This window comes from Thrips palmi, unplaced genomic scaffold, assembly GCF_012932325.1.
Source record: "Thrips palmi isolate BJ-2018 unplaced genomic scaffold, TpBJ-2018v1 HiC_scaffold_3, whole genome shotgun sequence".
NCBI classification, from domain to species: Eukaryota; Metazoa; Arthropoda; class Insecta; order Thysanoptera; family Thripidae; genus Thrips; species Thrips palmi.
The window spans coordinates 2398008-2423523 of record NW_023144630.1 but is presented as its reverse complement, the minus strand read 5'-3'; the positions used below and the strand labels follow the sequence as shown (position 1 = coordinate 2423523).

General features: G+C 45.1%; 3 protein-coding genes across 3 annotated transcripts; 1 reads left to right on the top strand and 2 right to left on the bottom strand.

Moving 5' to 3' along the window:
* Positions 1–1990: 1990 nt before the first annotated feature.
* Positions 1991–16998, bottom strand: LOC117648496 (histone acetyltransferase p300). Its single transcript, XM_034391003.1, has 23 exons — positions 16266–16998; positions 14519–14850; positions 14212–14434; positions 13346–14136; positions 13060–13255; positions 12604–12840; positions 12295–12524; positions 11924–12206; positions 11664–11828; positions 11341–11559; positions 10634–11260; positions 10015–10542; positions 9635–9924; positions 9387–9544; positions 9222–9302; positions 8997–9131; positions 8427–8903; positions 7400–8318; positions 7110–7316; positions 6645–7028; positions 6350–6534; positions 5670–6198; positions 1991–5549 (listed from the first exon to the last, which is right to left on the bottom strand). Exons 1-23 carry the CDS (start codon positions 16345–16347, stop codon positions 4488–4490), a joined length of 8340 nt encoding a protein of 2779 aa, XP_034246894.1. The 5' UTR covers positions 16348–16998; the 3' UTR covers positions 1991–4487.
* Positions 16999–18368: 1370 nt separating this feature from the next.
* LOC117648497 (membrane-associated progesterone receptor component 1) lies at positions 18369–21719 on the top strand. The gene is made up of 3 exons (XM_034391004.1): positions 18369–18832; positions 19555–19704; positions 19791–21719. The coding sequence occupies exons 1-3, from the start codon at positions 18514–18516 to the stop codon at positions 19874–19876; spliced, it is 555 nt and encodes a 184-aa protein (XP_034246895.1). The 5' UTR covers positions 18369–18513; the 3' UTR covers positions 19877–21719.
* Positions 21720–22927: 1208 nt separating this feature from the next.
* LOC117648401 (probable tubulin polyglutamylase TTLL1) lies at positions 22928–25470 on the bottom strand. The gene is made up of 8 exons (XM_034390908.1): positions 25409–25470; positions 25186–25359; positions 24795–24860; positions 24459–24637; positions 24133–24319; positions 23809–24010; positions 23176–23516; positions 22928–23077 (listed from the first exon to the last, which is right to left on the bottom strand). The coding sequence occupies exons 1-8, from the start codon at positions 25468–25470 to the stop codon at positions 22945–22947; spliced, it is 1344 nt and encodes a 447-aa protein (XP_034246799.1). The 3' UTR covers positions 22928–22944.
* Between the last annotated feature and the right edge of the window lie 46 nt (positions 25471–25516).

The window sequence follows — 25516 nt, the reverse complement described above, 5'->3', positions numbered from 1 at the left end:
TTTCCAAAATAAAGTCTGTCTTTCATTGACGAGCCAAGCCGCCGGTAGGTTCGTGATTCACGGCTGGACCTTCCGAAATTTGAAATTCCCATTTGCTGCGGGAAATGCGCACCAGTCTTAGACCCCGATCCTTCGTCTCCCCAGTTCCAGGATCTCGGCACCTCGGCCCCAAGGCCAGGACTGGAGTCACGGTGTCAGTGAATGGATCGCCTACCACCTCATGTACTCCTGTCACAAGGGAAGGCTTTCAGCCCAACACAGAACAAATAGCAACGGATTCAAAAATATTTAGTTTATTTATACAAAAAGAAAAATAAAAACAATATAGATAACAGACAGGACGAAGAAAAGCTGAGTTTTCTGCAGAGACCTTATAGTGCTGTACAGCAATTCCTAGTTTAATTTCTTTTAAGAAGTTATTTACTATGTTTACATTATATTTACATTATCCTTCTCTCCAAGCTCAACAACATCCTACAACTTGCCCAAGTCCTCCTGGAGTCTTCAGCAAGATTGTTTGAGGATGAATTTACGTGGCTATTTGTGCAGGTTTAAGGAAAAATTCTAGAGGAGTATTGCGTGAAATGTAGCCCCAAAGAGCTTGTGATTATTATGTTGTTTTGTACATAAGTGTAGTAGTACATGCATATAACTTAATTTTGTACAAAATTGAGCAAGCTCAAAGTTACACATTCAATTATGTGATGCTTTATAGGGACTACTATAAACAAGCTATTCTACAGAAATAACAATATATAAATAAGGTGGTGATAAATAATTGCTCTTCATTGACTTGGGCTGCTACCAACGATTGAAAGCAAACACATGAGATTGCATCTCATGAAAAACGAAGGGTGAAAAAAGAAATCGTACCCAGGGCTTAGCACGTTTTAGAATGAGATCAGATCTATTGCAATCACAGATTAGGCATCTAAGCTGAACTGTGTGGACTCAAAGCTATGCCAAAAATCTTGATGACTTCATTAATGCACATTTCAATTAGGGTAGAATGATCGTAAAAGTTTACATGATTCTTACAAAAAGTACATGAAAATTTTATAAAATGACTTTTACCAAGCCTAAAATTATTACCGCATACAATACTTACAAACGAGAATATCATGGCACAGTTCAACAGTTCATTCATAGCTCATACTTAGGGACCAAAGACTCCATTAATAAATATTATACATTATACAAGGAGCACACTAGAAAATAGGTCACAGCTCCCCATTCAAAGTAGTCCAACAAGAGTCAAGTAAGACACCTAAGAGCACAAATTTCCCTTTTCCAAATCTGTCTTATCTTACTTATCTAGCCAATACAGCACCTTGTCAAATCAAGTTGCAGGTCAGTTAAAATGGGCTTCTGTTAAAAAATAACGGTGTGGTAAATTAGAGAAATACTACTTTGGTACTGTGTCTGTTTGAAGTGGGAGGGCAAATTACGAGTACGTAAAATAAATTGGAGTTACGAAAAGGAGAAAAAATACAACATAGAAAGTGAACAGGGCAATGCCACTGTAACACTTCAAGGCAAATAGGTGACAAGTGAAACTTGTCAGTCAGGAATAGTGTGAGCAGTTCATGTTGTCTTTTTCAAATTTAGGACTCAAAAGAAATTATGAACATTCAGAACAGCAGGACTCACCACCAGGTCATCCAAAATAGTACAAATTTTGATAAAAACAAGTATACTTTCAATACTAAAATTACTCATAATACAGGAGTTCATGTGATGGTAACTTTGAATATGAATGTGAGGTTTGACTGGTTGAGGACAAATAAAATTTCTGTACTTGTCAAAATAGAGAAAATAAAAATTGTGTCAAGTGATAGGCCAATCCATTCAAGGGTACTCACAAAAAAAAGGGGGTAAAATTCAAGGGTGGAAAAAAAAGAAAGAAAAACAGGAAAAAAATATGAGGGTAAACTTAACATCAAAAAACAAATGTGTGCAGTAATCTTTCAAAATAAAAAAGTACAACCTAGAAAGTTCAGTTCAATAAATTATAATTACTTCAACAAAAAAATAATTAAAAATGCATTTATACAGTCTCCCTTAGCAATAATTGTTTATTCATATTTGTTACAAAGCATGTAAATACTGAATGCCATAAGACCAAGAAAAGAACACTGATGTAAAATTTATCACAAGAAAGAGTCTACTTACACAAAAATGTGAGTACCCTCTCTGCACATATTCCTACCATGCAGCTCTGGAATGTTTATATTCCGAAGTTGACAAGTTTTGCACGATTGAATTAATGACATTAACACAATAGAAAAACGAATTACTCCACTGAGTGGACAGCAAATTCAATAATTACAGTACCTATCTTTGTGAATCTAAGCTTGGCAGTTCATTTTTGAATGGCTCAGGCCACAAATTATGTTATGAGCTGCTAAATAGGCAACATATGTTACTATATACAAAATGCAAATAAAAAGTTGCCTTGCCTCCAGATGCCAATCACTACATGATAACTTTTAATGTTACAAAAGATGAAATTCGAAAAGGATAAGGAAAGACTGAAAATGAAACGTAAGATAAAAGTGTATTGATTACACTAAACAGAGCCATTTGACATAACATTCCTTTCCTCAACATGACAACGCCTGATAAAATGAGCCAACAGTGGAACTGTGCCTCTCTATGTAGATAAAAAGAAGAGCGAGTCACATGAAAGAGGAGCCCCATTCCAACCTTTGGTCTGTCGAAGATCATAAGTAGACATGCCTCTGCACCTAGTCTCATTTAATTCTCCCATTCAAGATTGTGCCACACCTCCTCCACTGTTTAGATTGAATCTACATTTAAAATGCCAACAGCACAGCAATGTACTTGTCAATCATTTAGCACTTACAATTTCCTATCAACAAAACGGGTCAAGAACATAGCTCTGCTAATAAATATTTCTATATACAAGGTCATGGATTTTAAATGTAGCTTCAACAGTAACAATTTCATTCAACATACACATTGAACTGATAACGACCAACGGGTTTAGTAAAGGAATTTAAATACTCATTTAAGTAAAGTAACATATGTTACTGATACTTTATTAAATGTATTTACTTAGACTAAAGTAAGGCAATGTTCTAGGAGGAACACCATTTTAGCTATTTCAATTTTCACCGGAGCAATTACATACAACACATGTATTCTAAGCCTCTAACATAATAGCAAGGATTTGTACATTCAAGGTGTTATTTATACATTAATTACAATGATCAAATCATTCATACAGCCAAATTAGTGGCTAAATGGAAGAGAGGGTCTCACTGCAGGTGCTTTAACATAAACAGCAGCAGCAGCAACCATCTCCAATGACCTACAGTTTCTTTCCATCAAGCCGAGTCAAATAGCTTCCCTGCGCACGGATCACATATGGCCAAACATGATCCGTGTGCACGACCGCCTCACCCTGAGCATTCAGTCTCAGGAACTGTGCATACCAATGCGTTCCAAAATGTTGCTAGCCCGGTTTGTGAGGTCTAAAGATTTGTCGATTGGATGGAAGGAAACCTTCATTTAATCTCTAGATGTAATAAATAATGAGTTATGGGAAATTAAATACAGAAATGTCTTCTTTCTTGGTCAGAGGCAAACATGGTCTTCTACTACTATTGATAACAAACTTGCAGCTTCATGGGAACTTAAGGACTATATATTTACAATTTTCCCATGAGAGTGAAACTACGCATTCAGGTTGTAAACACGATCATATGCATACAACTTATTAACAAACATACTGGAGAACCAATAGACTATGCCTCTTGGACTTCAGTACATTAAACAATACCTAGTTAATTTTACATCGTCCATCACGTTTACACTTAGTTAATAAAATAAAAATTAACAAACAATAGTGTAATGCACCGATAATACATGATTTTTTGTTCATTGTCTGACATCCTCGCAGCACATAACACAGCCTTTGCTAAGCCAATACACAGTCTGTCCATTCAAATATAAACTTGCTTCAATAATAAACATCAGAGCCATAGAAACAGTACTGGCATCATAAGAAGACTATTTACAATAGTATAAAAGGGGAAACACTAATCTTCAATTTTAACGACAAATTGAAAATATAATACGGCAGTGCAGGTTTGAGTTCACTCTCTTGCATCACTTCACTAAAATGACTGCCGCGTCAAGTTTGCTTAAAAATCTTCCAAAATCATTATCACTCAAGACACATGACACTGGAAATGATGATTCTTAGTTGTCATTACAGTATAGGAACACAAACACAAAACAGATTCAAGTGATTATATACACAGGGTTTGAGACAATATCATTTTGTACAAATGACTCATATAAATTCATTTAATAATACTATTCCATTCAACGAATCCAATAACTGGATCGCTTGCCTCATATGAGAGCGATAAGAATCCTATGCACAGTCCTTTACTTTAAAAGTAAAAGTAATAAAAAAAATACTCAGTTCACGCAGTTCTATTTAAGTAACGGTCATGCTATAACTGTTCAACGAACTTGGTCAGCTGATCCTGGGGGGTCATGTCGTTGGGGTCGGGGCCAGGGCCGGGGCCGGGGCCCTGCGACGAGGGCGAGGGCCCCGCGCCGGACCCCACCGGGGACTGGTGAGGCAGGTGCTGGTGGGGGTGGGAGTGGGGGTGCGGCGCCGACAGCATCATCTCGCCCGACAGCCCCGACGGCGAGGGCACGGGCTGGTTCCGCGGCGAGGACAGGGGGGCGGGCCGCGGCGAGGGGTTGGGCTGCGGCGAGCGGATGGGGGGCGGCGACCGCACCGTCTGCATCAGCTGCTGCATGTGGTTGGGGGGGCCCATGACGCCCACGTGGTGCTGCATGCCTTGCTGCATGCCCTGCGGCATGCCCTGCTGCATGCCTTGCTGCATGGCCATGCCCTGGGGCGAGACCATGGGCGGCGGCGTGGGCTTCATGCCCAGCCCGCCCTGCAGTCCGCCCTGCAGCCCGCCCTGCACCACGTACTGCTGCTGGTCGTGCTGGCCGGCCCAGTTCATGTGGCCCTGCAGGCCGCCCTGGAGGCCGCCCTGCAGGCCCTGCACGCCCTGCACGGGGATGCCGCCCGGCGGCCGGATGGGCAGCCTCTGCTGGGGGTAGCCCGTGGGCTGTTGGAACGGCTGCTGCTGCCGCTGCTTCAGGGCCATCATCTGCTGCTGCAGCTGCCACTGTTGCTGCTGCTGCTGTTGCTGCTGCTGCTGAGGCGTCATCATCTGCTGGTGGCCCTGTTGCTGCTGCTGCTGTTGTTGCTGCTGCTGTTGCATTTGTTGAAGGCGGTTTTGCTGTTGCTGGTTCACCAACTGTTGCTGCTGCTGCTGGCTCATCATATTCTGCTGTTGTTGCTGCATCATGTGCTGTTGCTGCTGCTGCTGTTGTTGTTGCTGCTGCTGTTGCACTTGCTGAGTCATTTGTTGCTGATGAACCTGCTGCTGCTGTTGCTGTGGTTGCTGCGGCTGCTGCTGAACCTGCTGCTGGCCTAGTTGGGGTTGGCCAGGAGCTCCCTGAGGTTGCTGCTGCTGCTGAGCCTGGTGAGCCTGTTGAATTTAAAAGAAAGCATTGGTGAAATACTTAACACATGACATCCAAAAAATATTTTTAAAAAATGAACGGCAGTTGAAAACTTTTGGAAAAAGATAAAATAACACGGAACCAACCTGCCGCTGCTTGATGAATGCAGCCATGAGCTGCGGATTACTCTTGAGGATCTGCAGGATTTGCTGCTGCTGGTCGGGCGTGTTGGGCGACTTGAGTGTGGCCAGCAGCTGGTGCAGAGCCATCTTGCCCTGTTGGCCCTGCATGCCCGGTTGCCGGATTCCTCCAGACACCCCAGGACCAGGCTGAGGGCCTCCAGGGCCTCCGGGGCCTCCAGGACCGCCAGGGCCCATCTGGCCCGGACCGGCGCCAGGGCCACCAGGACCCACCATCATGCCTTGCTGGGACTGCTGCTGCCCGGGCACGCCGACAACACCCTGTTGCTGCATGGGCTGCTGCTGCACTTGTTGTTGCATGGGCTGCTGTTGGACTTGCTGCTGCATGGGTTGTTGTTGTTGCTGCTGCTGTAAATGTTGCTGTTGCTGCTGCTGTTGTTGCTGTTGAAGCAGCTGCTGTTGCTGGTTGGGGTTTTGAGGTGCGGGCTGCCGCAGGCCCTGGTTCGGTTGGAGCGCCACGTTCGTTGGGTAGCGGCTGCGAAACAAATGGAAGATTGTAGAACATGAAAAACAGCGGGTGTCCGAGCCACTCGTCACACATTTGGTAGGAGCACGATGTAGGAAGATAACTCTTGCCACGCAACCGAGTGAAGCAGGAGTTGCCAGAGTCCTGGAAGTGTACTCACTTGGGGTTCCAGTTGTCCATCGTAGGGAGAAGCTGAGCGCCTGGTCCCATTCCTCCCGGGACGGGGCCCATCTGACCCATCGGACCGGGCCTCTGCATGGGCGGGGCCATCATGTTGGGAGGGACGCCCTTGCCGTACCCGACCGCCGTGTGGGGGGCCTGCTGCCTCGCCGCCTCCTCCTGCACCTGAATCAACAGGCGAAATGTGTCAAATTAATCTCGCCATGACCAGACTCAAGCCTCGGATAAGGGTCTCGAGAAGAACAGGAAAAGTGCAGTTTCCTCGTCACTCTTACCTGCTTCACAACCTGGAGTACATTTGCAGGTGGTGTTTGCGTTCCAGGCTTCATGCCTATGCCAGGCTGGTGTGCTTGCATCATGGATGGAACACCTACAGCCTGGGGAGGCAAATTGGGCTGACCCTGCTGTAGTGGTTGGCCAGCACCAACCGTGACAGGACTAACAGCACTTCCAGGCATGACAGGGACAGGATTACTCGGTGGAGCAGTAACAGCGTTTGAGGAGACAGAAGAACTGGTTGAGCCCATTGGCCTTGTCGAGTTTATTGTGGCAGCCATTCGTCTTCTTAGCAGTTGTGCTTGCTGTACCCTCTGTTGGAGCTGTTGCTGTTTCATCTTATGTTTGATGTTGGGGCAGAATGGAACTGGGCACTTTTGATCCTAAAAATTGAAACAATGTTGATTAGTGTTTAAGTAATAGTAGAAAGGATAATAGAGAAACCAGTTAAACACAATACTTACTGTACAATACTTGGCATGATAACAACATAATGCAATAAGCTGTTTGCAAATTGGACAGCCACCATTTGTTTTCCTTTTGCACATTTTGGTGTGCTGAACAACCCTCTTCATCTTCTGACAACTTGGTAATCTGCAATTGGCATCGCGACATTGGCAAGCATGCACCAAAGAAGCAATGCAGCGTTGAATAGATAACTTTCTCGCCTCCTGTAAACAAGATGAGGCAACAAATTAGAATAATGCAAGTAGATGAGAGAAATGCAGTCACTAGTCCATAAAAAACTCCATACCTGAGGGTTGACTTGCTTTTGGTCAGAAGGCAATGATCCATCGTCCAAATCAAAACCAAGTTTCTCCATTTTGTGGTGATGTCCAGGTTTCTCATAGCACGAGACACAGAGATCAAAGTCATCACAAACAGTACAATGCCAGCGAGTTTCAACATGGCTTTTACAATTATTACAGGTGTAGACAAAGCGGTCCTGTCCCTGGTTGTGCAATTCATATAACATAGCCATTGACGAGAACTTTGCTCTTCTTAGAGATGAAAATTCATAGTGCCTTTCTCTTGCCATCGTCAAGAAAGCATCACGACCATCCATGAGATCACAGTTGATAAAAGGATCTGGGTCCTGAATAGCTGCCAAGCTTGCTGCTGACTGAGCTGAATGTAACCTTATAACAAAGAAAACTTCCTTGTGCTTCTCCATAGTAGCAAAAATTTTGGCAGAGAGGTCATTGCCTGTTTCTTGGGCACTTGACTTCTTGCTGTTTTTTCTTTGATTAGATTTTGATTTCTTAGAATTCTTAGCCTTTTTGGAAGAGCCTTTCTTTTTGCCATCAGGACCGATGCCATCTTCACTGTCATCTGCATTTGCTGCTGCTGCAGCCTCAGCAGCTTCAGCTTGTTTCCTCTTCTCCTCTTCTTCCTGATCCAATTCCTTGATAGACTCTTCAAGAACGTTTGGCCAGAAATCACCCTCGAAGTAGGGGAGGTCAGCAGCAGTGCTCAGTTTGTCTTCCATTGCTTGTTTCAAAATATCCTTGTAGTCTAAAACAATTCGTTCAATAATGCCCTTGTCCAGCATCTTTTTATACCATTCTTGTAACCGCTTTGGCTTTGGGACCTTCTGGTCAGCAGGATGGCAGTGGAAGATGTAATCATCCCCTTCAGAAGGAGGACAAGCCCAAATATGAGCCATTGTATAACTGGAAGGAACAGAAAAATTTAATATAATGGTATGTTTTAACAGAAAAGGGGGGGAAACAAGAAATAAATAAACAACTTAAAATTCACAGAAGTGCAGCGTCACTTACCCTAATTGTTTCACATAGTCTAGATAGCCCAGCAAAATTTCATGGTAAACTGCTGTTCTGAACTGTCTTGGCTTGAAGAAGTGGACAGAATCTAGATATGCAATGTACACTCTTCTGGTGTTGGGATTGGGGCATTCTGAACCATATTCTTGCACGTGCATACCAAAGAAGCACACATCAGTGCCATCAACCTCTTCAAACGCAAATAGAGCCTTGGCCCTGTATGGGAACTGTTCAGAAAGCTCTCCACTTTCAACGAATCTGCTCTTCATACCTGGCTTCACTTCTACAAGTTTATCTGAGCTTGACACAACTCTAATGGCCACTTCACCAGCACTGGCTTCCTTCTTTTTCAGATAGTTGTTGACTCTAGTCTCAATGTAGGTCCCCAGTTTTGTTGTCGGTAATCTCTTAGCATTAAACTTATTATCTTTCCTCTTTGAGGCTTTCTTCTTGAGGCAATTATCACATAAAAATCTGTACAAAAAAGGAAACAATAAGTAAACAATAAGTAAAAGGGGCACTTTAGAAAATTATGTTGGACCACAAGTAATGGTGCAGCTAGCTTACCCTTGCGGCCAGATATTTTCCATATGAAGTACACAGATCTGGTGCAACTTCCGCCCACAGTCACCACAGTCAACAAAAGGCTCTGATTCAAGGTGATCATTTTTCATCTCCTTGAATTGGTCTTTCTTGATAACACTGAAAAAAAAAAGAGGTGATGTTAAAATTTAAAAAGAACAGTCTTATGCTACTTTCTTCCACCAAATTAGGGATAAATTGTTGCCTTACGTTTGAGTTTGGGTAGGATCATCTCCCAATGTAACAGAGTCGCCAGGTATTTCATTAAAGCACTTTTGACAGAAAGTGTACCTGAAAAGAAAACATACAATCAGAAAGTGTCATACAATTTTAATTTTCAAGACTTGGCTGCAATCTAAAACTACAAGTACGTACCTATTTTGGTAACTATAATACTTGGCATCCCGTGAAATTGTACACATTGTTTTGCCATAACAACAAAGAACCTGAGGATTGAAGGTGTACTTGCGGCCACAACAGTACCCTAATGCCTGCATAACAGGATCTATTTCTTGTTCAAACACTTCTGACAACTGCAAAAATAAATTTAAAAGATTCAATATTAAAATCTAACAGGATAAAACATTTGCTCGGAAAAGATTTGCAAAAAAACATTTGTTTACCTTTGTGCAGTACCGGTATACTCTTGATGTTTTTCTATTGTATAGCCAGGCATTTTCAAACATTAGCCACACATCATCAACATACTCCCATGGGTCTGAATATTGGCCTGTATCTAACTTTCGTTTTACAGTTGATAAGTCCATGGGCTTCCGGACTATGTCGAAGTAGTCAGGGATATTTAATGATGTGGGATCTACAGGTTGTCTGAATGGAATGGACTCTGGATCCTGTCTATAGAGCTTTTCTAGGGTTGGCATGAGAGCCACGCGTAGTTCATCTGGTTTAAATGCTGCACAAACAAGAGAGAAAAAAAGGGGGCGAGGTTAGCAACCACAACTTAAATGTTAAAAGGGGCTTCAGTAAAGTGAAGTGCACTTACAGCATTTCCGCTTTTCAGAGGCACCAGAAGCGCTGGAACTTCCATCAGAATCAGGCACAACCGGCTTGATGTCTTTTATGTCCATGAGGTCTTTGTTCTCTGACTGTGAAACACTATGAGCAACATTGTTATGCATAGGGCTGGAGGGTTCTTGCTTAATCTCTTCTTTAACAGCCAAAGAATTGGAATCGGAGTTTGACTCATCCATGGGTTCAGTCTTTATCTCATGCTTTAGTTTGCCACTACCCTTTCCATCAGCCTGAGAATCTTCATCATATTTTTCTTCCTTGATATTCTTGCCAACATTGCTGTTTGAAGGCGGTGAATCCTGGTCTCTCTCCAAAGCAGCAGTGAGTGCTGACATTTGGCTGGACATGCTCGATCTCGAGGATGCTTGGTTCCTGTTCATGGCACCATTACTAGCTCCACCACCCTTGCCCATACTGAGAGGAGCAATTGGAGAGCTGGGCGATGCAGCTGCTGATGGACTGGAAGATGCTGTGGTTGACGCCAGCATGGTGTTTGTGGCTGTAAAATACAGAAACATGAATGATCATCCACTCTAGAACACAGAAAACAGTGCTGAGGCGAGGTGCTGGCCAAGATTGAAAATACACACCCTTACCATTGGTAGACGCTGTTGAACCCGGAGTTGGCACAGAGTTAGGGGCCGTAACCGCCGTGGAAGTCATGAGGCCAAGTCCAGAGAGAGACGACTGAGATGAAAGGGGTGTGGGTGCTGAGGCTGACACTTGAGGACCTTGTCCCTGGACGGAGCCCGGCCCTCCGGGGCCTCCAGGGAGACCGTTGGAGGTTGGGGTGAGCCCTGGCGAGGGTGAACTCGACACCAGCATTGAGGGATTGGGAATGTGCCCGTCCTGGCTGGTGGGTGTGGGTGGCATTCCCATTCTCGGACCCTGCTGTCCTTGAGGGCCCTGAGGACCCTGCTGACTTTGTGGTCCCTGCTGCATGCCTGGCCCGCCTGGCCCGCCTGGGCCAGCGGGAGGTGGAGAAGAGAACTGAGGGCTGGGGAGAGGTTGAGACTGAGGTCCCTGACCGGGACCCCCTGGACCCTGAGGTAGCATCTGTGCCTGAACAGCAGACTGCTGGTTTGGTTGCTGTTGCTGGAGGTTATTGAAGCCCAGAGGTGGTGCTTGAGTATTTGGAGTACTGTTGGGAACTCCAGAGGCCCCAATCTGCCTCTTCATAATATCTTGGAATGCAGGTCCTTGGGGAGGCATCAGACCTAAAACATTAGATAATGATATACTTCGGAACAAACAAGATAGCCTACAAAAGTAAAAAGGCCAAGTGAGCCAAACTTACCACCAACACCATTATTTGCAGAAAACTGACTAGTTGTGGTTGTAGTGGTTGAGAAGGGGGATAGCCCTCCAGGCCCTTGAACCATTTGCGTTTGCTGGCCGTCTGGACTCGGCCCTGGTAAAGATCCCATTTGGCCGGGAGGAATCTGACCAGGACCAGGAAGCAGTGGCATGCGGATACCTCCAACATTGCCCATCGGACCAATGGTTTGGTTCATCCCTGGATAACGATAATAATTACCAAATGGTTTCAGCAATGGGGAACAGGCTTAACTAAATGAGCAGGCGTTAAAAAATGTAGCAATTGTATGCCTGATAACATACCTGGAGGAACAGGGCGAGGTGCATTAGGTCTTAGAGGATGTGGCATTTGCTGCTGTTGAACCTGTTGTTGAATCTGAACTTGTTGCTGTTGCTGCTGGACCTGCTGTTGCTGCTGCTGCTGAAGTTGTTGCTGTTGCTGCTCTTTGCGCTTTTGCCGTTTCTCCTCTGTAAAATTGGGGAAAAAAAAAAATCAAATTTAGCACAGAAGAATATATTTGTTGAAGTCCACAGGGTTAGATGAGAAAAAAGCTTAAACTGACCTAATTCTTTCTGAATCTTATAAATTTTCTCCGCCAGTAGATGGTAATACTCTGATCTAGAATTGGCCACTTCATACATGTCACCTTCTACTTTTCGTGCATACGCAACTAAATTGTGCATTCTTTTGTCCAACATGGCAGTAGGATCAGGTGTTGGAAAAATTGCTTGCACTAATTTGTGAACTAAATGGTTGCGTAAATCAGGAGTCACTGACTGGTGCCACTCTTTGGTACCTGGGACTGACATGGCTGTGACCTGACTTGCCTGTAGACCAGGTGGAAGCTAGGGAGAAAGTAATACAAAAATGTTAGACATTTATAGATGCAATGTGACAGACCAATCTACAATGGAACTATGCTGAAAAACTTACATTTGCATTTGTAGTTTGAGCTTCACCATTGTTGGAAATACCAAACAGTGTGTTCTGCATATGTTGCTGCTGCTGCTGTTGTTGCAGGCTGGCAGCTGTAGGCGCGGAGGCCTGTCCGGGCGCCGAGACTTGCGGGGTGGCGTTGGAGGAGGGGTCACTCCCAAGGGGCAGTGGAGCGGAAACATGTCCAGGGCCTGCCCCAGACACATTCATTCCTCCTGCTGGACCACCTGATGTAAACAACAACATTTATTCCCAGTCCAAATTTTAACTAATCAGTACCATACCAAGCCATTGATGAGTACTCACTTTGTTGGGGTGGAATTAATCTCACATTGGGTGTCCCCACCGACATGTTGGGAGGCGCTTGCGGAGGGTTGATGGCCCCAGGAACTTGGGCTGGCACTGGAGCTCGAGGTCTCAACACGTTCCCTGGAGGAGCCGGAGTTACCAGATTACCCACGCCAAAACCTAAAGCATCATATGCTCTTCTCATGTCCGCTTGAGATGGGTTGGGTTGAGCATTAGCAGCAGGCTGATTGACAACTGAGACAAAAGCTTGGCATAAGCATAAACACAAAAGCAAAAAAAAAAAAAATAAATGAAAAAAGTACCCCCAGAACAAACAAATTTTGTGCTAAACACAAGGGGGAAAATGAGCAAAGAAAAGAAAAAAAACAAGGAAAAATCTTGCGAGAAAAGCATTGCGGACAAAATAAAAAGATTTTTTTTCTTATCTTAAAAAAGAACAGGGAATACACTTACCTTGAGGTTTTCTAAAGTCACCACCCGCTTGTTTTAATGGTAGGCACACAGGACAGTCCATTCTTGTACAATGTTTCCAATGGCTAATAATTTGTCTTGAAGATGAACAATGAGGAATAGGACACTGTTTACCAGCTTGACAACTTGTCATGTGTGTTAGGACACCCTTCATAGTTGTACAATGAGGAAGTTGACACTAAATAGGGAAAAATAAAAAACAAAAAATCATTTCACTGCAATTGTAAAATTGATAAACTTGAGGGTCTCAACGAGCAATAATACTCACATTAGGAGCTTCTCCATTTGTCTGACTTTCTCTACGTTGACATTTGTGAGCATGAAGTAATAAAACAAGTTGTTGCTGAATTAATTTACGCTTTTCTGGGTCTGCTGCGGAGGGGGGTGCTTGAGGCCCACTGGGTTGTCCTGGGTTTTGAGCACCTTGGGTGGCTGCTTGAGGCCCTGGCTGACCACCACTGGGTGCACCTGACTGAGGTTGAGCAGGCGAGGGAGCAGGTGGCTGGGCCTGCTGAGCCATTCCACCTTCGTTCCCGCCCACAACTGGGGGGCCCCCAGCGCCAAACCTCTGCTGCTGCAGTGCCACCATGTTGGGACCCACTCCTCTCTGCTGTGGCGCAACAACTCCAGCGTTGGGTGCAGGAGCACCAGGGGAGCCGTACCCGTACGGACTGGCAGCATTCATGGCACCAGGCATCTGGCCCATGTTGGCCATGGTTGGGCCCTGCATGCGAGGGCCTGGGCCAGGGCCAGGCATGTTGATGCCGTGCACTTGATGAGGAGACTGGCCCCTTGCGACCATTTGCTGCTGCTGCTGTAGTTGCAATCTCATCAAGGGCCCATTCTGAAGGCCCGCGCCTGGCACCACATTTACTCCTGGGTGTCCTGCAGGATGATGGGGCCCTTGTGGTCCAGGTCCCTGAGGCCCACCACTCATCATAGTCACAGGTTGGGGACCTTTGTTTAAACTGTTCACCACTAGTCCACCACCTGCCATTCCACTCATTGAATTAATGCCACCAGCATTGGCCACCATCATGCCTGAAATTTTTTGAAATCCTTAGAAAAATTACTGAAGTGTTATCAATCTCTACAAACACAATTTTAAGAGCAAGTAACCAAAGCGCCACTTACCCCCACTAGCACCACTGTTGATTCCTGGCATGACGTTAGACATGGACGACTGCATTGAGTTGGCGTTGGCCATCCCTAGACTGACAACCATGTTTGGATCGCCACTGACGCCTACTCCTGTTTTGCTCACTGCTACATTGGGAGGTATTTGCATTGGATTTAGGTTCTTGTTCCCTGCTTGCTGTTGTAGTGCCATTGAATTAGCCACAAGATTTTTATTGCCCTGAAACGCAGAACCATAGGTGAAATGTCATCCCAAGGGGACAAGGCAGTTGTACTATTTACAAACGAAGAGATCAAGCTGTACCTGTTGTTGAAGCTGCAGCTGATGAGCTAATTGATGTGCTACTCCTTGGTTCTGGCCCGAAGGATCAACCGCTCCATTTTGAAGCACATTGGGAGCCACAGCTCCGCCTGGACCTCCTCCAGCAGGTCCTGAGGGAGCTTGCTGGGGGCCCCCAGGACCTCCACCAGGACCACCCATGCCCGGGCCACCAGGCACCCCAGGTCCGGGACCTGTGGCATGGACCTTGTTGGTGGTGGTCAGAGAATCACCGGAACCACCCCATGGCCCATTCATCAGTTCATCCGGAAGATCATTCTCAATCAATTCGAACATATCTGCCCCGCCATACAAGTCTGCAAATAGACGACCAAAAAAATCCTGGGTTTAGACTAAAGAAGACGCTGTTACAGATCAAGAGGGTTGAAAAAATAACAAGGCCTAAATTTAAACAAATGGAGACACTCCGATAAATAAAACAATCTTCACAAAAAGTGGTATTGAAATTAGACAATTAATGACATTATTGGACACGATAAAACCATGTCAATAGGATTTTAATCAAGCGTGCAAGCAAAACGACCTCTTGCAAAATATTCAGAAAATTATTCATTCCCTTCCCAAAAGAACCTCCAAAAATTTAACCCCTGAATACTCCAAAGAATGCAAATGTTGAAAAATAATTGCCAAAGCAAAAAAAGTTAGATATTTGCTGGGGCAACCCACAAAAATTTGAATGGATGAGGGTTGAGGTTGTAAATATGCAGTATGTCAAGAATAAAAACAAAGATTGCCTGTGGTTTAATGGATTACCATTCAGAACTGACTTCACAAACTTCCCAATCAATTAAAAATAAATTAATTTTACAATTGTAGAAAACTATGACCCTCTTAGAGTTTCCCAAAGTTGAACAAAAGTGGAAAATGACAAAATATGGTTACTTTCATAAATCATTCTCATAATTCACAAAATTTTGATACAAACAGTGAATGACAGCGGAGGCACTAAGATGAATGAAAGCAATAACAAATTACATGGAAAGTCAGATAAAGGTCTTCAAGTTGTTCTGAACCACACTAACAAGAGTCAAATGACACTTCCTAGGACCAAAACAGCTCAGAATTCGATAGAAAAGAAAAATAGATCAGGTGAAGAACTTTGACACAGTGTCTAACAAATATATTTGTGACATTTTAAGAAGATGAAAAAATGGCAAGAACTTCTCACAGAAACATCCACTAAAATTGTACAAGCAATAGTATTTCCCTTAATTCTCAAAATTATAAAGTAAATCTGGACAAGAAAAGACTTTAGTGAGGTATAGTCACTCATAAGGTTAAGTTGTTTGGAGCCAATTTAACAAGTTGATTTTAGGAAATGTCACCTGGTAAATTAAATAAAATGTGTACCAGTCGATCAAATAGTGAGTTATAAGCCGAATGTATGAGACAAATAGCACCAATGACAGGGAAAAGAAGGAAAATAATGAATTAGAATCAGCCAAGAAGCCGAGGTTATAGCTTCGGAGCGTCAGTAAATTAGTGCTTTAGTTCGCTAACTTGCCTCGCTAAGGCGGAAAAAGAGGATTTAATTCAAGAGAAATGTGAAGTCTCTGTAAAGTATCCGCCGCAAAGTGTCGAGAAAAACGTATACAACGTCAATTTCGACGCTTGTGCTAAATGCGATACAACAACACTCGGCCCGGAGGAAAGGGGCATGGGTTGAGGAAAATGCGAAATAAGCCCTTCGGTTTCCCGAAGTTTTACTCACCCGTACCTTCTTGGTTGGACTGAAAAGGATCCGCCAGCTTGGGCCGCTTGTTTGGCGGCCCGTCCACTAGATGGTCGCCCATGATCGCCCTGTTTACAAAGCCGTGCCCTCTAGCCTAAGTTTCTGTATTACTGCGACTTATATCCGATACACATGGCCCGTGGGCCCACACTCGCATCGAACGACGCCTCGGTCTGATCATGCCATCAGTTCTGTGCTCAGAATATCCGTCAAAGGACATATTAACATCGCCAAGTCAACCATCGGACATAAAGAAGCCCCTGGTCGGCCGATAGGCCTAGGCTTACTGGGTTCCACTCTCCATCTTCGCTCGGAACTTGCACAATGATCCCGAGTAGAATGCACAATATTTTCCAAGCATCGGCGTGAAATAACACACTTAAACAAGGCAGAACCACACATCGAACATTACCGCACTTGATTATTGCAACTAAAACGCACTAGGGGGTCAGAAACAACTATAAATTTCAAGAATTATTTCCAAATTTCAACACAGTGAAGTAAGTCAAAATGGCGGCTGTTGATGAAAAGTTTTCTACGCTTGTCAGAAAATTTCCGAGTATAAACGAGGCTTCTCGGCTGCTATTGGTCGGCGGTGGTCACGTGGGCTACGGTAGTTTCTCCGCTGGTTTCTCTTATTTCGTGCCCTCTTTTAAGGATTCTGACGGATTTAACGAACTGGGGGTGCCACCAGAAGCCCAGAAATAATCTCCATGCGCCCAAAACAGGCTCAAATACGCCGGACGGCCGAAATCACGGTCAAAATACAGAAATACAGTCGCACTTGCCTTAGGCCACTGGCAATCGTACCAACTGTGGGAAAATGAACATCGCAGCGTCTCCAGCTATTTTCTTGCTTCTCATTTTTTTAACTCTTGTATTTTACACACAAACGGAATGAGTCAACTGATTTTTAATCCTTTCAGGTGCTCGGAGTGCGAATGCTAGTGTCGAGTCGGATGAAGGTAACCTCACTGTTGTTTTTGCGCCTGACACTGTTCCGCAGGCAAGAAGTCCCGTAGCCAACAGGAAAAGGCAGCGTGACCTGGACGCGTTTCCTTTTCCGCCCCAGCCGCTGGGTTTGAATCGTTTGAATGATTGAATGGTTTGAATAGGCACGTCGCCGACTTCAATGGAATTTCGTGGGAAATGCCGGCAGAACTCATCGAAAGGTTGGTCAAGTTGGCTTGTGCGGCTCATTTTCTTCGGGGACTGTGACGCGGAGACGCGGAGGGACGGGGCAGCAGCACCAAGCCGTTCGCGATATGAATGAAATGTTTCTCTCCGCTGTGTAAATAACTCCTTGAGGTGATTCATAACGGGTAGACCTTCTTGTCGATAGGGCTTATGGGATTCTCTTTTTTTTCAGACCCCTATTTGGCGGCCTAACCTTTGCACCCCGAACGGGGGCCCCATGGCTGTAAAGCCGTCTATAGATAGACAAAGTAGAACCCCCGCGAGGGAATCAATCGAAATGACAATCTGGCGTTGGCCAGACGACGCAAAGCTGTTTAAATCGGCCAAGCATCGACGCCCTTTTGATGCAAAATGGGCCGTGGACCAGGATAATGGGAAAGGGGCAGGGAAGAACGGCAGGTCGTTGCCGGGTTGTGGTTGTATTGTTGAGCGCGTTCTTGACGCGAGTGAAATGAACGAGGGCAGGTTGTCTCACTGGCTTCACGGCTGGACTTCCATTTACCGCGTAAAATGACGTGTGACCGGTTAAAAGATCGCCGTCACACGTGATTTGCCGTTTAAGGTTTGCCATGTGGAGTCGCGGTTTTCTTGCTATGTCGCGCGCGCATGCGCAAAGCGACGAACCTCAAGCAGCGCCATCTGTTTGTCTTGGCGCTTTCGGATGCTGGTGCTGCAGAGGGTTCTCTGCTTCGAAAACTTTTTTGAAATCTTCACACGCCAACCGATTTTAATTCGCAGGAGCATTCGCTCTTGCCGCGCCGCCGGTTGAACAGCGAGCAGAGGATTTTGTTGCTTGCCGGTGCCGTTTGGCGGCTAGGCTGCTAGGCTCCCGCGCGTCCCGCAGCCAGAAGGGAACAAAAAGTCTCTTCCGAGGCGCCGCGTCGTCGGTCCGTCTCACTCGCACCACAGCGTCCCTCGCGGCGGTGGCGGTGAGAGACAAAGACAAGGCGTGTTTTTGTTTTCTGACGCCAAGTGCTCGCACTCGCGTTCGCGTTGCAGTTCCAAATGACGGCGTAAATTTGTGGTGAAGATGGCTAGCGAAACGAGTGCTCCAGTACCCGAGGCTGAGGCCGAAGGCTTTTTAACTTCTATTTTTAACGAAGTCATCAGCAGCCCCCTGAATTTAGCTCTAGTCGCTATTATCGCTTGGCTTGTGTTCAAAATATTCAAGAGTCGGAATGAAAAGCCAGTGCAAGTGGCCCCAGAACCTCAACTGCCGAAGCTGAGGAAAGATTTCACCGTCGAAGAACTGAAGAAATACGACGGGCACGGTTCCGACGGGCGCATCCTCGTGGCTGTCAACGGCAAAGTCTTCGATGTCACCAAGGGGAAACGCTTCTACGGCCCAGGTGCGTTTCCGCCCCGTCTCCCCGAGACGGCGACTAGGTTAACCTGTTGTCAACACGATGGACTTTTAGCTGGTCAAGGGGACTTGTTGCCCAATACCTTGGCCCTGCTCGACCGTCCAGAGTTTCAAGTTCAATGTCAGGCTCAGTTTGGTTGAGGTGAATGCCCTTGCGCTCTTCCCTAATACCTTCCTATTTTTGTTCATTCAGTGCTCTTGTTCCCTTTCTCCTTATTCCATTACATCATCTGATGCAAGATTCATTAAATAATCACTTTGTGTGTCTTTTCTACTTTGTGGTGTGGTCGTAGATTGACACATGAATTAATGCTCATGTGCCCTTCCAATTGCCTGCAGTAGCTGGCTCCACATCCACTGTTGAAATTTGGCTGAATCATCACTGCTAGGCAAAATGCAAATATTGCGAAAGGTCAATTCATCTCACCCTTCTACACTACTGTACTGCCTGTACTGTGGAATGCTGTCTGTGAGTGTACCCTTGCCGTAGGGTAGAGGGTAGCGCATACCTGACGCAACAGCTGGTTTGGGCTGTTTTGGTTTTGAGAACATATGTTGCCCCTTTAGTTTGCCATGTTAAATTACACAAGCCTTATTATCACATGTTATCTTTGCACAATCAGTAAAATGACTATCTATTCAATAGTAATGTCCATCAATCTTCCCTCCACACAGTTCGTATCACAATACTTTTCTCATTTATTTCAGGTGGCCCATATGCAGCTTTTGGTGGTCGAGATGCATCAAGAGGCCTTGCAACTTTCAACGTTGCATGTGAAAAGGAGGGCTACGATGACTTGAGTGATCTCAACCCACAAGAAATGGAATCTGTGCGTGAATGGGAAATGCAGTTCACTGGTATGTCCACAAGTTTTTCTCCATTTGTTCGCTTTGAATTAAAGATATTAGATAAATTGCAATATAATTTTTTTCTTGATTTACAGAGAAATACGATTATGTTGGCCGTCTTTTGCAAGATGGGGAGCAGCCAACCAACTATTCTGATGAGGAAGATGACAAAGACAAGTAAATTTTCTGTTGTTGTATTTACCTGGGTATAAGGCAAGCGATCAATAGTCCCTTGGATTGTAATTCTTTTCAAATTGTTTTTGTGCGGCTTGAAATTTTTTCAGGGGTTCAAATGGTAGTGGTTGCTTATTATTTCTTTGATAATGTTAACTGTTGCGTAGTATGCAGCCACCTCATGTGGAATCCTCTCTTATATACATTGTTGCTTATCCAACCAGTTTAAACTTCACTTCTAACACAACGGGACTTACTTATTTCCTCTGTTCGGATAATTTGTGATTGTCCACTCCATTAGTAAGACACATTAGTTGTGATATTTTTGTTGCCAGGTGTTTTAAATTCCCAGGTTCTTTGTTTATCAACCTTATCCTTATCTGTACCTTTCATCTGTCTTCATCCTAATTTTTTTAGTTATCCACTAAAAGGCTGCTATTTCATTCCACCTTTAATGGAATCCAGAATTTGTTTTGCAGATTCCAACAGACCAATACTGTGTGTGTCCGTAGTGCTTTCTGGTTTTGTGCCAAGTTTTGCCTACCCTTTTGTAATTTTTTTTTGTTTGTTTCAAATGTATTTTAGTCTTTGATGAATTTCTGTTCATTCTTGTCTTGCTGAACACTTTCGTGGGTACTGACATTTTCCATTTCTAATTTCTCTCTCATTTCCAATACATAATTTTGTAATTTCCAACTTTCTTTGTTTTTCTTGAAGAGGGTTTGGTGTTTATTGTAAACCAGCCTAAATCTCATTCAAATTTTTTTCTGCCATGGCTGTGATAGTAGACTTGGATGAAGAAAATGTAAATAGTCATTTCTTGTTCAGAATGAGTACTATTTCTGATGCTTATAAATGTTTCTAAATTTTTTGTGTATATGGAGTTGGGATGGAATCCCGTATCTTCTCAGTCTCTTTCTAATTTCTGTGATTGTGGTGGGATGGATTGTGGTCACCCACACTGTCTGAAGTTTTTGACATTCAACAAAGGTAATCATTTGAGCTCGCAGTGCTGAGAGTGATAAAAAGGGAATGTATTCACTGCCTTATATTCATGTGTAAATGCAGTATTCTACCATTTGTACCTTTCCATGATGATAAATTATGGTCCTGCTACCTTCAACTACATATTTCAGCAGAGGATGGTCTAAAAATTTTAAACTCAAATAGTCATAGGTATCCCGTTATTTTATTTTGTTTACATTGGAGACACCCTCTGCAGCTTGGCAAATGTCACTTTTTAATGGTAAAGGGATAGTTTTTAAATGATAGCTTGTGCTTTTGCTACTGACTAGTTTGTAATGCAGTTAGATTGTTTTGGCTAGGGTGGTTTGATTTTTATTGTATTATGCATAAGAGAATCAATTTAAAATAAGTGGTCTTGCAGTACTTACCTATGATAATGTTTTACCCCAAGAACTTCTCCCTCAATTCATTGCCATAGCTTCTAAATCTTTTCTTGTCTTATTTTACTAATGAGCAAAATGGACTTGTAGTTTTGGAAGGTAATTAATTTTTCAGGAGACTTTTATTTTCATGAATTATTGCAAGGACAGCTGATTTGCGGTTGATTATTGCCATCCCCTTCCTGTTCTTGTATCCAATATTATTGTACCTTATCTTACATGTATAAGAAACTTTTCTATTGTAAAAGTTAATGAGCAAAGTTTGTTAAACCTTTTTTTTTTTGACGAGTATTTTTGGCCAGGCTCTTTGTATGCCAAGGAAGGGGGTTTAATATTTTGTTATTGTAATTGATTAATTGATGCCATTTTTGACCTATCTGTTTGTGATCAACTTAATGTGGTCTCATTATTTGAAAATAAATCTTCAACAATTTTATATTTTAAGCTTATCTATTTATTTACAGAATTGAGTGGCCTAATGGAGGCTGTTGCCCTCCTTCCTTTACTTTTTTATTCACTGTGTTGTTGAGGCAACTTTTAATGTTCGTCCTGCAACAATTAAACCCATTCCTTGTATGTTAAGGGTAGATGTAGTCATTCTGTTCTATTGGAAGGTTCATGTCAAAATTTTAGACAGAATTAGAGCCTAGGCATGTAATGTTCAGATTTATTAATTTAAGAACAGTAAATCCCTCTTTTATGGACCTCTGTTCAATGTTTTTCTGAAGTCCCATGTATTTTTCTTGCCTTGCAAAACATCCTGCTGAAATTGTTGGCCTGATTCACAACATCAGTGGGCCCTGATCACCAATGCATACAGCAGATATTTTGTAACTGAATGGAATGTTACTGTATTTAATTAAGCTTATCTTAAAAACCAAAACATGAATTTACCAAAGCAGATTTCTGTAAATTGTTTTAAACATATTACATTTTGTCAGGAGTATGTTTAGCAGATTGTAAATTAAAAAGAGCTCTTTAATCACTAGATTGTAATCTTAGTGTCTTCACTTCAATGAGACCCTAACAAAGATGCTTTGTTAAACCCTTGTTCAACACTTATAGTCATGATTATAATTTAGCATTTAAGACTCTTGGGTGCTAAGATTTATGGCCAGATTTAGGCTTTGACTTGGTTTATTTTATCTTTGCTTTGTTTTTTCTTTTGATTCAACATCTCATTCTGTATAACATCTAGAATCCTGAATCGAGGAATCTTTGAACAAAGTCGCACTAATCTTAGCTGTTCGCTACCTTTTCATTGGGCCTCCGGAGGATAAATTTCTGGGTGTCTACGCAAACTTCCTGTGTAATGTAATAACTTCAAAAATGAACTATATAGGTACAGTAACTTCCTGCTTATTACTTTCTCCATTGTAATTATAAGTTTTATGTAGAATAGCTTTTAATTATGTGTCAGGTACACCTTTAATGTGATCGTTTCCAAACTCATTCACAAGACTTTATCTGGACCTCTAGTTTGTTTATTTTTGTTTTATTATTGTTTTTTTTTTCCTTATCCAGGGTAGTCTGTAAATTTGTTTGGTCTTAAATCAGACTGATTTGTTTTTCATGACTATTTGAACAATGTGCACCCGATTAATATCACCTTCATGTTTTTTTTTGTTTAGAAATAAAAATTGTATTTTTTCATTTGGTGAAACTTTAATCACTTCCACCTGCTGGAGTGCGTCCTGTTGTCGCTGCGACGAGGCTGGTCGTCTTGGGCCGCGAGGTCTTCGTCGAGAAGCAGCTCGAAGTTCCCCAGGGCTTCAGGCGACGGCACTTTGTTCCACCGCGTACTGCAATCCACGTCATTATCAATGCAAAAAAGATTATCGCGGTTTGAGTTGGCGAAGGGGGCCGAGCCAGACCCTGGCCAGGCAGACCGAGCACTCACTCTGGGACCCCGTCGGGCGGCAGCACCACGGAGAGGATGTTGTCGATGAGCTTGTACTTGAGGATGCGGTCGTTGACCGTGGTGGACGTCAGGGAGGGGCTCGCGTTCACCTCGATGAGCCAGGGCTTGAGCTTGTTGTCGATGATGATGTCGTAGCCGTAGCACTCGAAGCAGTGCCTGTCGTTGGCCATGACGGGGGCCACGGCCTTGAGGGAGTGCACGATGAGCCACGAGATGTTGGAGAACAGGCGCTCGGTGACTGCCTTGCCGCGGGTGCTCTCCAGGTACAGGCGGAGGTTCTGCACCGAGAGCTTGCCGCCGTGCATGCTGTTGTACTCGCCCTGCAGGCAATCGGCCCAATCGGCTCGGTCAGGATCCGGTGGCTGCTCTGGCTGCGCCGTACAGTGGGCCAAAACCCTAAACGCGTTTTGAGCTACAGAGTAGCTAAAAGGGCCTCGAATCGAACGTGTGACCCCACCAATGGATTCCTCGTTCGGAGAGCAATGCGTTGGTGGGGTCACACGTTCGGTTCGAGTCCTGTTTAGCGACTCTGGAGCTCAAAACGCCTCCTTGATTTTGGCCACCTGCGCCGGTCTTCTGACAAATCCGCTGAGAGGCGCCCGCCCGACTCACCCCGTGCTTCTGCACGCTGACGTTGGTCAGGTGCACGTACATGTTGTCCAGCTCCTGGATGCTGGCGTCGTACTTGACGGTGCAGAAGCGGCAGAAGCCCAGGCGGAACAGGTAGGCCTTGAGGGGCCGGAACGAAGTGATGAGCACATACAGGCGCAGGTCGAACTTCTTGCCGCCGATCAGCAGCGGGTTGTCGATGTACCTGTATTCAAAACACTTTTTTAAAAAAAATTGGGTCTTGCGACCATTGAAACCACCCCCTTCGCGGAGTAGCTCATGGTCGCTAGAAACGAGTCCTTCCACCAGAGGAGGGACCCACCCCACCTCGAAATGACGTAGGACTCCTTGACGAGGTTGGGGTTGAAGGGCGTCTTGCTCTCCCTGGACCAGCGCTTGAGCTTGGACAGCTTGTTGATGAGGAAGATGCCGGCGCCCTGGCTCTTGCCGCACGGCTTCATGATCCACGTGGACTGGGGGTTCTTGCGGTACTCCTCCACGAACATGTTGTAGTCTGGCGATGCGCAGTGGATTGACGCGTTTCGAGCTCCAGAGTCGCTGAATGGGACTCGAACCGAACGTGTGACCCCACCAATGGATTGCTCTCCGAACGAGGAATCCATTGGTGGGGCCACACGGGCCGAGCCACCCACCCGCGGGCAGCACGAAGGTGACGGGCACGAAGTCGAGGTGCAGGTAGCGCGAGGGCGCGTCGCCGCGCTCGGCCAGGGGGTTGCCGTCCCGCTCCAGCTCCTTGCGGTACCGCTTGATGTTCTTCACCAGCAGGTCCTTCCGCGTCAGCTCGTACGTGTTGGGGAAGTGGTTGATCATCCTGCAATTAGCAGTGTCGAGTCGAAAGCGAAGCCAAAGCGAAGCGAAAGTGGGCTAATGAGCTCAACGCAGCGAAGCCGCGAAGGCAGCCTTTCAAGCAGTCCAGAGGCGCACGATGGGTGGCCTACCCGGCGGGCTGTGGCTGCCAGACTACTCACTGGTTGTCGTTCATCCGGTAGCCGCTGTCCACACTGAAGAGGGTGCGACACGTCTGCGTGCCCGCCCTGCCGAAGGAAACCTCGTTTCGGAGAAACCATCCACACAGTGGGCCAGAAGACCGGCGGAGGTGGCCAACATTCTGGACGCGTTTTGCGCTCCAGGGTCACTAAATGGGACTCAAACCGAGCGTGTGACCCCACCAATGGATTGCTCTCCGAACGAGGAATCCATTGGTCGTGCCACACGTTCGGTTCGAGTCCCATTTAGCGACTCTGGAGCTCAAAACGCGTCTAGAGTTTTGGCCGCCTCCACCGGTTCTCTGGCCCACTGATCCAAGGGCAGATGGGCGAGCCATAGGGAAGATGACCGCGTCTGGCGGAGAGCCCTCACCAGTAGAAATTCCAGTCATCCTCCGGCGAGACCTGCAGCCAGCCGCGCTTGTCGAAGTTGCTGACGATGACGGACTTGTCCAGGTCGGTGACGTAGGTGACGCGGGGGCGCTCCGCGGCCGGCCCGGTGGCCGCCGTCGTGTTGGACCTGCTCGAACAGTTGCAACTTGTTGACCTGCAAGACCAGCAAAGTCACGTCGGGTTCTCGTTGGCGCACCACTTGCCTGCCATAGTTCAATCCGTTGTTCAAGTAAGGTTTCCTGCCGTCGTTGCCCGTCGAGGCCATGTCGTTATGGCAACGACAGCGGCCGCGGCGGTCCCGCCCCCTCGCC